Source organism: Lynx canadensis, chromosome A2, assembly GCF_007474595.2.
Source record: "Lynx canadensis isolate LIC74 chromosome A2, mLynCan4.pri.v2, whole genome shotgun sequence".
NCBI classification, from domain to species: Eukaryota; Metazoa; Chordata; class Mammalia; order Carnivora; family Felidae; genus Lynx; species Lynx canadensis.
The window spans coordinates 29,483,336-29,497,101 of record NC_044304.2 but is presented as its reverse complement, the minus strand read 5'-3'; the positions used below and the strand labels follow the sequence as shown (position 1 = coordinate 29,497,101).

Here is a 13,766-nt window from a genome sequence, read left to right as displayed (position 1 = left end):
CTGCTATCATGGACTGGGATGGAATCACAGCAGAATGTTTGAGGCAGTGGAAGGAGCGAGCTGGGGCTTCAAATTTGGGGTTTCTTAACCTAGAGTCTATAGTCCATGGTAGTAGCCACCCATGGGCTTTGGGGTCTTGCACCCTCCTGATACAGGAAGTAAAATTCTGAGCGTGGGTGCATACACGGAGCCAGACTCTGGAGCCAGGGGAGCCTGAATTGAAAAGCATCATCTGTCACACTCCCAACTGTGGGAAAGGCATTGTACCTCTTGGTGCCCGGGTTCCCATTCTATAAAACTGGAATTCTACAACAGCAGCTTCACAGGCTTGTGAGGAGATGGCAGGAATGACAGATGAAGAATGTTCAGAACAGTAATTCCTATATGACATGAGAGCATAAAGACAGCATGGTAGAACTGTACAAGTGTTGTTTATAAAGGTTATTACTGTAGGGAGAGGAGCCACAGCTTTTACAGACTCCCCCTGTGTCTGAGGCTCCCCAAAGTGTAACAACATCCCAGATTGTCCACAAGGAGCGGGGACGGGGAAGTTACACCACGGGTAAGGGATTCGTTTTCTCCCGAGCTTGAAGGAATAACTGAGTACCTGGCATTCACAGCACTGTTTGCAGGACATCCACGCACTGTGTATAAATAAAGCTCAACATGTCTATATAATGCTGGGCTAAAGCAAATGTTCGCACCAAAATCTGAGTAAACAGCAGTAGGCGCCAAAAGTTAAATAAATAAAAATGGATGGGAGGGAAGCTAGCTGTTTGCTATCTTACCTCCACTACCTCCAAGCAATTGTTTAACACTATAAAATGAGAAAAGACTTCCAGGATTGGATCTTAATGGTGGGACCCCCCCCAGACCACCCACAATACAGGTGTCCATTTGGCCCTTGGTAAAAGGGAAATGTTCTGGGGCACCTCGATAGCTCAGTAGGTTAAGTGGCAGGCTGTTGGTTTCGGCTCAGGTCATGATCTCACGGTTCGTGGGTTCGAGCCCCGCACTGGGCTCCTGACAGTGAGGACCCTCCTTGGGATTCTTGCTCTGCCTCTCTCTCGGCCCCTCCCCTGCTCATGTGCTCTCTCAAACTAAATAAATAAACTTTAAAACTAACAAACAAAAAAGGGAAATATTCTGGTCTGCAAGTGAAGAAATATGACCTCTAGTTTTAGAGTTCTAACTTCTCTGTAGGCACTAGCATTTATTTCTTCAAATATTTATCAAGTTATTATCAGGGAAGAAAAGGTAAGTAAATCAGACCTAGCTCTCGCCTCCATGGATGGTACATTTGGTGGAAAGGCAGGTCCTGGCAACTGAAATAACAGCAGAAGCAACCTAGCAAGTGGGACAAGTGATAACAGATGAGAAGCCAACCCCAGAGAGGAGAAGGGGAGTGGGTATCTTCAAAGACTGATGAAATGACCTGAGCAGAGACTTAAAGGAGCAACCTTGGGAAGTGCTGACAAGAGGAGAACACATCAAGGGAAAAGAAGCACACGCAAAGGCCCTGTGGTAATGGGAGTAAGTAAGAGGAAGCCAGGGTGGATGGTGTCCAGAGAGCAGGGTGTGACACAGAGGCTAGGGAATGAGTCAGGGACAGTGAGCAGTCTGTCTTTACCCTCAGGAGAAATGGAAACTCCTTGATATGCTGAAAGAGAGACCAAGAAAGAAAGAGGGGGAGACAGAAAGACAGACACGATCAGATTTGGGAAATAAAACTATTCTGGCTAGAAAGGAAGAAGGCCTGGGAAGGAAGCAACACTAGTTGGTAGGAACAAAAGTTGGGAGGTTACTGCATTCATCTGCTAAAGACAGACGGGATATGTTAGGTTGGTACAGTATCAGACATCCAAGAGCTGTCAAGTCATGAGATTATCCTGGGTCTCAGTTAACTCACCGCTAAACTGAGCTAGATGAACAAAGTAGATCAGTTGACCATTTACTCGTACAAGATATGACATGTCAATCTAGCACAGAGTCCTGTGCCCTAAAAAAATAAAGGCGGGCTTCAAAAATGACCCTCAAAATTCAAAATTTACTCAAGTCTATCTGTGTAAAACAGCACTGGTCTTCCCACCAGGTAATTGGTGTGTAATTGGCTTCTGTCTTTCCCAAAACTAGTTTCTACCACCATGGCACAGGGGCTGGGACTGTGGAATTCAGAGAAAAGAAATGGAGCAGAGCGGATGTGACACAGAACTTGTAGTGTACCAAAGACAGACCCAGTGAAATCGCTCTGACTTGAATTCCAGAGTTCAGGCAAGACGGAATAGTAACAGGATGCAAGAACCCAAGAATTTGGACCTCTAAAATGGGAAAATTTTTATTTTTTTTTATTTATTAAGTCTTTATTTTAATTCCGGTTAGTTAACACACAGTTGTATTAGTTTCAGGTGTACAATATAGTGATTCGACACTTCCATACATTACTTAGTATTCACGAGGATACGTGTGCTTTTAATCCCCATCACCTATTTCACCCATACCTCTCACCCACCTCTCCTATGGTAACCATCAGTGTGTTCTCTATAGTTAAGAGTCCATTTTTTTTTTGTTTTGTCCCTTTGTTTCTTTGTTCACCTGTTTTGTTTCTAAGATTCCACATGTGAGTGAGATCACATGGTATTGGTCTTTCTCTGACTTATTTCACTCAGCATTATACTCACTAGCTCTATCTGTGTTGTTGCAAATGACAAGACTGCATTCTTTTTTATGGCTGAGTAATATTCTGTTGTACACACACACACACACACACACACACACACAACACCTCTTTTTTATGCAATCATCTTTCGATGGACGTTTGGGCGGCTTCCATACTTTGGCTATTGTAATCTACCTACTTTGCTTAACTTAACAACCTTTTCTTGAATCCACCGAGGCCAGGCACTGTGGCATATCCAGACAAATAAGAAAGAACGTGGGCAAATGGAAGTAAAAGCATGGTGATAAATGCTTTTCCTATCTGTCCTTGGTGTGGGAGGAAAGAAAAAGTAGAGAAACACCAAAAGCCATTCCAATAGTTCAAATTCATAGGAGAACGTGGCTTATTAACATACATCAGAAGCACCGTATAACTCTTAAATTCTGATCATTTAGCTTGAAGCTAACACTAGGAACAGCAAGATTATCTTGAAATGTTCTTGATGAGTGCATTATCTATTCATTCTACAAAAATGAAAGAAAGGGAAATAACTTTAGATGAAATCAAATGAGAACTGGCACAATAGACAGTTATGGCTCCTCAGGAAGAAAAAGAGAGATGCTATCTGTCTTGCAAAGGTATTTTAGACAACTTTTGAGAAGTGGGCTACATACAACCAACTTGATTTATTGATTATGCTGGATTGGATATATAGCCCTCTCAGGGGGTTAAGACTCATAAGAACATTCAAACTGTTTTATGGGAAAGTTACTGTCTGTACATAATAGGCTGCTTTAAATATTAACTTTCTATATTCATATTTTAATATCCAAAAGACAGTCTATTTTACAGGTAAGTGACCTGTAAATTTCCATCACAAAAAAATAAATTCTCTCTCCTGAATTTATTTTGTGGAAGAACTAAATTCAAAAAAAGACTTCTGGGGAATAAAAAAAAAAACATGTGTTGGTTAAAAATTAATGATGAAGGAAAAAGACATTTTTTCTTCATCTAGGTATTCAAGGTATGTATAAAATGGACAAGTAAAACAAAGAAAGACCATGTGGCTTATGGGGGGGCTTTTCTTTCATGAAGCTTATAATTTTTCTGATAATTATAGATTCATGTGCAGTTGTAAGAAATAATACAGTGGTCCTGTGTCCCCTTTGTCCAGTTCCCCAAAATGGTAACAGCTTGCAAAACTGTAGTAAAATGACATCCATGTTTTTGTTTTTTATTTTTTAATTTTTATTATTTAAAAAAAATTTTTTAATGTTTATTTTTGAGAAAGAAAGAGAGACAGGGCACGAGCAGGGAAGGGGCAGAGAGAGAGAGAGGGGGGAGACACAGAAACCGAAGCAGGCTCCAGACTCTGAGCTGTCAGCACAGAGTCTGACACAGGGCTCGAACCCACGAACTGTGAGATCATGACCTGAGCCGAAGTTGGAGGCTTAACCGACTGAGTCACCCAGGTGCCCCTGTTTTTTATTTTTAACAATTTTTTTGGAAAGCCAGTAATTCACTCAGAAGCAAATGTTGCAGTTTGATAATAAAAAACAACTGTAGAGAAGCGTCCCATTTTCCCCGTTACATTACCAAGTACATAGAAGAACAAATGATTTACTTCAAACTGCAAGTTCTACACCCATAAACATACATCCATAAAACTTGTTGAGGCTTTTAAAAAATATTTAAGTCCGGGGCTCACTTTTGGAGAAGGTTGCAACAGGGGTCAAGACCTGGGCATTTTTAAAGCTCCTTAGGGAGTTTAGATGTTTCCTCCTGGTTGACTCTCTAATTTTAGGTTGACTAGGGAATTTTAGGTTTTCTAGGCCATGGTTTGGGGGTATGGGGACCATTTCTTACAGATTTACTAGGAGTAGTAAAGATCTCGGCCTCTCATTTTTGAGAGACCTTTTTCCCCAATGAAAAATGTCATTGTTTCTCTACTTTTTCTTTGATTCTCGGCTTCTTCCCTGGGCCTTTACCTGGGGTCTTGGGCTCTGCAGGTTTCAGGTCACCAAACAGGGGAAGGCCTTTCTCTTCTTCCCGTGAGCTCTTCTGGAACCAGAAGTGAATTTGGGAGACTTTCCTACGGCATGTTTTATATGTATGCTTTCTTTCCTGGAGTTTTGGTACCAGCAGAAGGATTTAATCTTCAGATGTTTCTGGTGCTTTGTACTTATACTCTGCTGACCACTTTCTTCTCACACTCTGGATTCTCTTCCTTTTTGGGGTCCACATCCCTTTGCTGAAATACCACTAGCTGTAGGTCCACTTCCTCTTTAGTTAGGGCTGATGGTATGTGTGTTTTCGAAAACTGATGTTATCTGGGGTACCTATCAGTACTATTCACAGTGGATACTGTCAATACTTGCCCTTAACTTAGACGCAAGGCACCCTGCACAGTACGTATACTGTTTTTCAGTTGAATTTATAAGATTCATGCATGGGAGATAAATCTTCATTTCTCCAAAATACTGGAAAATTTATGAATTCATCTGGCATTTTAACAACTACAGAATCAAAGAAGTTTCTAGGTTTGTGCTTATCAACAACAACAAAAAAAAGAAGACAAAGAAAAAAGAAAATCAACAACACAAGATTTCTGCACCCCTGTTCCTAAACCACCATAAACTGAAACTTAAGAGAACAGAGAAACAATTCCATGTTCTTGTTTAACATTGCCTAGACGTGGTTGTCACTTTTTAAAAACCAGCCCTATGGAATCATCTTAAGATTATTTGAAATATGGCCAATCGAGGATGATGTCATGAATTTTACAGTAGTAAGTACAGAATGAGAAGTAATGGGGATTTATTTCTGCTTCTCAGAAAGGCATGCTTCTTCTAGACTCTCTGAGACAGATGTGCTCATATTTGGATGGCTGCGCTCTAAATTCAGGCACGCGCACTCATGGATCTACAACACGTTGTTGATGACTCTAGGAAGTCAGCACAGTGACAGAGATTGATAATCAGCTTCTGGAAGACCAAGGTCATGAATCAACGTGCATTGAGTGAACCCCACACTCATCTAAAACCTGTCATTGGTGATACCAAGCTGAAAGCTGTCACTGAAACGTGTTATCTTCGCAGAAGGCTGTCAAACGTTGCGAGTCAAGTAGAAAACCGTATCAGAGAGCCCAGCGAATTGCCTTTGGCAGGTTTCCGGAATGTGGCGCCGAGGTGGCACTCCACGCCAACAGCTGATAACACCTAGTATGGCAACGCTCCCGTCCACCACATTCGGATGGTCGGAAGAGTTAATATTCCCATCATGGTTCTCCAAAGGTTACTCACGCTTGAAATACAAAGCAGGACCACTGATAGAGAAATTCTGAATTGTAACAAAAAATATATATTGTCTACATTGGAGGAGAGAATTGGGGGTGAAAAAGCATGTGTACAGATAACATTACCAGTCCCACATGTTTCCTGCGCAGCTATGCAAATGGATGACTCAGGTGCAAGAGAGGGTAGCCTACCTACTCTAAGGCAAGAGGACCACCGATTATGAGAACATTATGACAAAGAGCCCAAAGCCAGGAATCACTGTGCTGACAAGTGAGAAGCAATTTACCAACAAATGAGGCCAACCCCAAATCATCGGCCATGAATAATCTCAGACAAATGCTGATTTGGAGAAAGAAAATGAATCCTCCCAAAGTTGTACATACAGCCACTTAGGTTAAAAGAAAAGACAACTCTGGTTTCATTCTTATTGTGGGTCAAAAAGGGCTGACAGTGAAGTCATTTTAGCTTAGCACTAGGGCTCTGGCCAGCCAAGGCTCTTGAAAGGGATTACTAAGAGTGGTTTGTAGTGATATCCTTGGTTACAAAGGGATCATTTCAAAAAGAAGGAAGAAAGAGAGAGAGAGAGTTTGTTTTAATCGTTGAGAGTTATAAGAGTTCAAAAATAAGATATGAAAAATGTATTTAGTACCAATAGAATCCCAGGTAGCATGAGGTAGAGATGTAATATAATAGCCCTGTGTTTATTTTTCAGATCAGGCAGTGGGGCACAGCAAAGCGTTCTCTAATTCCATGGACAATCTAAAACTGATAATGGCACAATAGTGATTAAGAGGGAGATAGCTCCTTGCATTAGCAGTGGTGAAAATAGAATGTTTCATATCCATAAATTTCAAATGACAAGTGAGGGTGATTGTGTTAAAATGAAGCAGAAGACTAGAGTTGCTGACCTGATATACAAAAGAACGAGAAAGTGTTCCTCTGTACTCTAATAAAATAGGAAATATTAACACAGCAAAAACCCAAGGAAGGTAAGAACTTTATTTCCATTTGTGCATTCAGCACAGAGCTGCCCAAGAGAACTTTCTGCAGTGATAGCACACACTCTATCTGTGTTGCCTCAGCATGGTAACTGCTGCCCATATGTGGCTACTAAGTATTTGAAATGTGGCTAGCACAATACTACCCATGATCTTCAAATTCAAACTATGCTACAAAGCTATAGTAATCAAAACAGTATGAAACAGGCATACAAACAGACACATAGACCAATGAACAGAACCTAGAACCCAGAAATAAGTCCACACATATACAATATACGATCAACTAATATTTGACATGAGAGCCAAGAACACTCAAAGGGAACGGATCTCTTTAATAAATGGTGCTGGGGAAACTAAAGGTTCATATGCAAAAGAATGAAGGTGGGCTCCTACCTTACATCACTCACAAAAAGTAACTTGAAATGAAATAAAGACATAAATCTAAGACCTGAAACCATAAAATTTTGGGAAGAAAATATGAGGAGAAAGCTCCCAGACATTGGTCTTAGCGATCTAAGGGATGATTTTTCTGGACACAACACCAAAAGCACAAACCACAAAAGCAAAAATAAAGAAGTGACATCACATTGAACTAAAAAGCTTCTTTCTCCACGCAAAAGAAATAATTAAAAAAATGAAAAGGCAATCCAATGAATATGAAAAAAAATCCGCAAACTACACATGTGATAAAGATTTCCATACCCAAGATACATAATGAACTCATGTAACTCATTAATAGCAAACAACAACTACAATAACAAAAAACAATAACCAAAACCCACTGAAAATAATCCAAAAAACCAAACAACTAAATAGCCCTGGTTAAAACTTGGCAAAAGACCATAAGCATTTTTCCAAAGATACACAAAGGGCCAAGAGGTATATGGAAAGGGCTGAGCATCACTTATTATCAGGGAAATGCAAATCAAAACTACAATGAGATGTCACTTCACACTTGTTAGAATGCCTATTATCAAGATGACAAGAGATAAAAAGTATTGATGAGGATGCACAGAAAAGGGACCCCTTGTGCACTCTTGATGGGAATGTAAATTGGTGCAGCTGCTATAGAAAAGAATATGGCAGTTCCTCAAAATACTAAAAATACAACTACCCAATGATCCAGCAATTCTACTTCTGGGTATGTATCTAAAGGAAATGATATCATTATCTTGAAAATATATACGTACCCCCATGTTCATTGCAGCATTATTTACAATAGCCAAAACATGGAAACAACCTAAGTGTCCATCAATACATGAATGATTAAGTAAAATGTTACACACACACACACACACACACGCGCGTGTCCACACACAATGGAATACTATCCATAAAAAATAATGAAATCCTGCCTTTTATGAGAATATGGATGGACCTCAAGGGCACTATACTCAGTCAAGTAAGTCAGAGGAAGACAAATATTGTATGTTCTCACTTATATATGGAATCTAAAAAAGCTAAACTTAGAGAAACAGTAGAATGGTGGTTGCCAGGGGCTGAAGATGTGGTAAATGGGAAGATGTGGTCAAAGGGTATAAACTTCCACTTTAAGAGAAGTAAGTCCTGGGGATGTATATCATGGTGACTAAGGTCAACAGTACTATATTGTGTATTTCACAGTTTCTAAGAAAGTATGTCTTAAATATTCTCACTGGAAAGAAGGAAGGAAGGAAGGAAGGAAGGAAGGAAGGAAGGAAGGAAGGAAGGAAGGAAGGATAGGAGGAAAGAGAGAAGGAGGGAAGGAGAGAAGGAAAGAAAAAAGGAAGGAAGGGAGGGAGGGAAGAAGGGTGGGAGAAAGGAAGGAGGGAGGGAGGGAGGGAAGGAAAGAAGGGACAATGTGAGGTGATAGGAATATTAATGAACCTAATTATAGTAATCACCTGGCAATATATGCATGTATCAAATCATCACATTGTATATATTAAACTTATATAATGTAATAAGTCAATTACTTCTCAATAAAGCTGGAAAAATAAAAGTAAAAAAATAAATAATAAAATAAAAAATAAGTCAAAAAATAAACAATAAATACAATAAATAAAAGTCAAAAATAAATAAAATTCTCCCCACAAAAAAACCCCACAAAGATCTAAATATGTATCCTCTGCTTTCAAACACTGAACATGGACAACCTAATGAACTCAGGGGGGAAAAAAAAAAGATATGTGGATATTACAACAGAGGGAGTGAACTTTAATCTTATTTGCTTTTAATTAATTAATAGTTAAATTTAAAAAGCCACATGTGGCTAGTGGCCATCATCACGGATAGAGCAGATTTCTGAAAGTCCATTCTATACACTTTACAAATGTTGACTCACTTAATCCTTATGACTTTATGAGGTTGACAGTATTTTATTATGTACCTTTATAATACTTCTAAAATCTGAGGCACAGAGAGTGGTTAAGTAATTTGCCCAAAATCACACAGCTAGTAGAGCAAGTGGCTGGTTCTCACACCAAGAGCTGATCCCAAAGCTCTCATTCAGCTCTATGTCCCCTATAGCAACATGCACTACCTAAGGAACAAGTCGTAGGTAAGGTAAATACTAGAGACATCCAAAAATATTTCACAGTATTTTGTGGACTAGTAAAAAAAAGACAGACTCTACCTGTTTTCCCTGTGTTTTTCATCCAGGTTTTGTTTGAAGACTCATTGTCAAAGCCATCAAGTTGCAGCTCCTGGTACTCTTCGCCAACCTGTGCATGCTGGTCTAAAATGTCTATGGGAGACTGATGACGGCCCCTGCAGCTAACGCTTGATGTGACCCAGTGCTCAGGACCATAGGCACCTGTTAAAAGAAAACGATACTTCAATCCTCATGGTTCAAGGATCAAGGATGGAATGAACCGGAAGTAGGAAGCTAAGCATGATGTCTCTGAAGGTACATTTTCCCCCATGTGCCCACTCCAAAGATGTCAGTCCAGTGGAAACTATGGATCCAAGCCACTTGCTTGATGGGGTGAGAAGATTTAAGAAAGGATATGTCCCTTAATACAGTTTTGTTTTGTTTGATTTGTAATCAAACATTTGCTAACTTTCTCTGTAATCAGATTAAGGAAGTTGAGCAGACGGGCTGTCAGAGTCGTTCACATTTTTAAGAAAATTTAAATAAGTTTCCCAAAATAAGCAAAGCATTGATTCACAAGAAAACACCTTAATCAGTTTAGCATATTTTGCTATCACCAACAGTGTAACAAACACAACTTTCTTCTTAGCTCCCAGGAATTTTTGAACTGGAAAAGGGAAAAATCAAAAATCAAAAGCAGTGTAACACGGGATGAGAGTCACTACAAAGAGGCAATGAGGCAGGGTTTTTAGGTTAATTGTGAAAGATTTTTTGGTTTGGCCTGATGTAAACTTACATATTCAGGTACTCCCTCTCCTTCCGAATCCCTCTCCGGCCTAGGAGATGGGTGTATAAAGGTGCCTTCAGACTGAATGCAGCACTCATATAAAGACAGGCTTCTTGGGGATACACGCAGCAGGAATAAAATGGAATGCAACTATAATGCCGAATCCTACTGGGTATCAATCAGGCACAGGCAGAGAAAACATACTGCACCTGCCTCTCTGCTATACTTGGACATGAAATGATCTGGGGGGGTGATATCTATTAAATTGATATCAAACAATTAAACCCATATCTGAGACTGTTCTGTTCCCGGCCTTTGCCCTTCTAGACACGATAAAGCAGGAGTGGCCTGTTGAATGGACACATCTTTTGCTAGAAAGATGAAGATACATCTGTTCTTGAGAATCAGATATAAAATAAGTCTAAATCTTATAATTTTTAGGTTTCCCAATCAGTAAAGTATAATGTGTATACATGCATACATGGATTCAAACCTAGGTTTTATAGCTTCAAATTTCTTCATGTATCAGATAGAAGAGGACAAACAGCCAAAGTGATTTTAAGAGACCAATCCACCCATGAACCAGTATTTTCACACCTCATTCTATACCGAGCTTTCTGTGATGGAGGAACAGAGACACCATAAATCTCTCTACTACTGAATAAAAGCCTACACATTTGTCCCCAACCCACTGCCATCCACCACGGGCCACGAATGTCCCCATCTCCCTATGTCTATACAGCTTACAGGTAATATAAACAATGGTACCATGAAAAAAGAGACAAAGAAAATCTTTTCACTCATGGTCATGAAAGCTTCATGGCTGCAAAAGCAATTGAGGTGACTCCCTAAAAATGATCCCTATTCTTGCTGTCCGGCAAGTAACTTGGCTTCTTCCTATGCCTGGGTCATTTTCCCGAATTCTCATCCCAAACAGTAAGATAAAAGAGACTATCAGGAAGAACATGCTCACCGCTTGGCAAAGGTTTAGCAACCTCAGGGCACTTTTCAAAATCATTTACAAGTGTCATAAGGCTTTCTAGAGAAAGTTAACATCACCACTGTCTTTACTGTTGGACTTCTACTAACGAAAGACACATCAAGGGCTTTTCACTCCCGTTGTTTCACCTCTTGGTCAAATTCCCTAAGACTATGATGAGTCATAAAAGAACAGAGTGTGCATTTGCATATATTCTAGCCAAACTTCACTTTCATCTTGCAGCACTACATTTGAAGGAAAAAAGGAGGGGAAAGGGGACATAAGGAATGGCTCCAATTTTCCGATCCATTCTTTAAATATTCTTATAGGCGAATAAAGTGATTGTTGATGTGTCTCATGAGCCTATATGTTCAAATTATGGAAACTAATGTTGTAATATCGTACATATGTGTGTGTGTGCAATGCCTTTTAGGATCTCACTAGTACAATAAAATTATACTCGGTGGAAAAAACGTGCACAGTAAAATAACTCCAAACATGTACGACTACGAAGAAGTGAGAATGCAAGCCATCATTTGTAAATACAGACACCTGATCATTATCCTACTAATAAAGAAAAGTACTCTGCGACCTCTTAAAAGTACTTGCCATTCATATTAGTTCTCAAAACCTTCCAGACATGGGTGAAATATAATTTAGCACTCTATGAAAATATAATCAGGGTTCGTACCAGTGGGATCCATTTATTCACTGGTAACAATCTGAAGACTTAAGCCAACGACATGCTTGCTTTCACACTTCCACCCAATGTACATTCAAGTGCAAGTTTAATTGAAACTGATCTTCCACTTCGGATTTTAAATTAATTTTTCTTTGGAGTGCTTCATGCTCCAGACACCCTTGCCTTACAAAAACCCCTATGTCATTAGTGGAGGAAACAGAACACTTTTCCAAGCTCGGAGGTATTGATTACCTATTCTCACATTGAAGCACTATTACCATTCCACACTGGATAAACCTCTTCAGTGTTGAGACACTTTATAAAGGACTGAGAATTATATCATTAATCATTTGCAGCTGTACAATCTCACAGGAGTGAATGCTTTGTTTTTCAGAACTTGGGATAAACGCTGTTGAGTAAAAAACATGGCTCTAAATAAAGACTGTGGTTAACTTCAAACCTAGTTTTGGAGGCAAAAACCATCAGCAAGAAGCCTTCCGCCCTCAGGGATGACATTACCCATCGAAAACAAGAAGGAAAAGTCATTTGCGCTTCAGTTTCCCCCTACTGACTCTTTCTTAGAATGAGCAGTTGGCAGTTAGATCCATTTGCAACAGCTCACCAACTCTGACATGACAAACTAATGTACGAGGATACCTTCCTAAAAGGGGCAGGGTAGAGCACAGGGGTAGAAACCACAGGGCAGTTAGGTTGCCAAAAGAAACCCGCCATTCACCTGTTAAGAGTCTTGTAGGAATGAGTTATTTTTTAAAAATGTTTATTTAGTTATGTTTGAGAGAGACAAAGAGAGCATGAACAGAGGAGGGACAGAGAGAGTGCGAGAGAGAATCCCAAGCAGGCTCCACATTCAGTGCAGAGCCCGACGTGGGACTCAATCTCACAACTGTGAGATTTTTGACTTGAGCTGAAATCGAGAGTTGGACTCTCAACCGGCTGAACCACCCAGTTGCCGTTGGAGGAATCACACCTTAATGGAGACACACTGCCAACATATTTGCAGCAAGAGGATCAAACAGTGGCTGTGGAATCCCACTCAACTTGTGATGAAAAATATTTTCTTTTTAATGAATTCAGTGGATGCATTTGAAATTCCTGGCTAAAGGTTTGATGTCAGTGTAAAGGTACCCCTGGCAGGGAGGCTTCCACGAGGCACGTACAGGGTGGTGTGTTACTCCTGGCAGTGGGCTCCTGTTTTCCCTGGAATATCCTATCACTAATATAATTTGTTGTTTATTTCTTGGTGTCTGTCTTCCCCATTAGTTCATTACTCTCTGGGAATAGGTTCCTTCTCTGTCTTGTGTTGTTTTATTCCTATGCCTAGCACAGGGTCCTACCTACAGCAGATTGCTAATACTTATTTTTTTATGAATTAGAAGATGATTTTAACAAGTTGCATACTTCTGTCTGTCTTCCAATGACACTATGGTGCTATTTTGGTTTTCATTTTATATTTCTTTTTTTTTTTATTTTTTTTCTCAACGTTTATTTATTTTTGGGACAGAGAGAGACAGAGCATGAACGGGGGAGGGGCAGAGAGAGAGGGAGACACAGAATCGGAAACAGGCTCCAGGCTCTGAGCCATCAGCCCAGAGCCCAACGCGGGGCTCGAACTCACGGACCGCGAGATCGTGACCTGGCTGAAGTCGGACGCTCAACCGACTGTGCCACCCAGGCACCCCTCATTTTATACTTCTATCTGCTGACCTTATTAAGTCTCCCTGACTCAAGAGTCAGGATATCAACCTCAGAGATAAATACTCCTTCCTTTCATC

At 40.1% G+C, this 13,766-nt stretch overlaps 1 protein-coding gene across 2 annotated transcripts in view; it reads right to left on the bottom strand.

Moving 5' to 3' along the window:
* Positions 1–13,766, bottom strand: part of PTPRG (protein tyrosine phosphatase receptor type G) — a 713,510-nt gene that overhangs the window by 290,737 nt on the left and 409,007 nt on the right. For both annotated transcript variants that reach the window (XM_030307145.1, XM_030307144.2), the window contains exon 3: positions 9,568–9,747. In XM_030307145.1, coding sequence (XP_030163005.1) covers positions 9,568–9,747 — 180 coding nt within the window. The remainder of the gene's footprint in view (positions 1–9,567; positions 9,748–13,766) is intronic.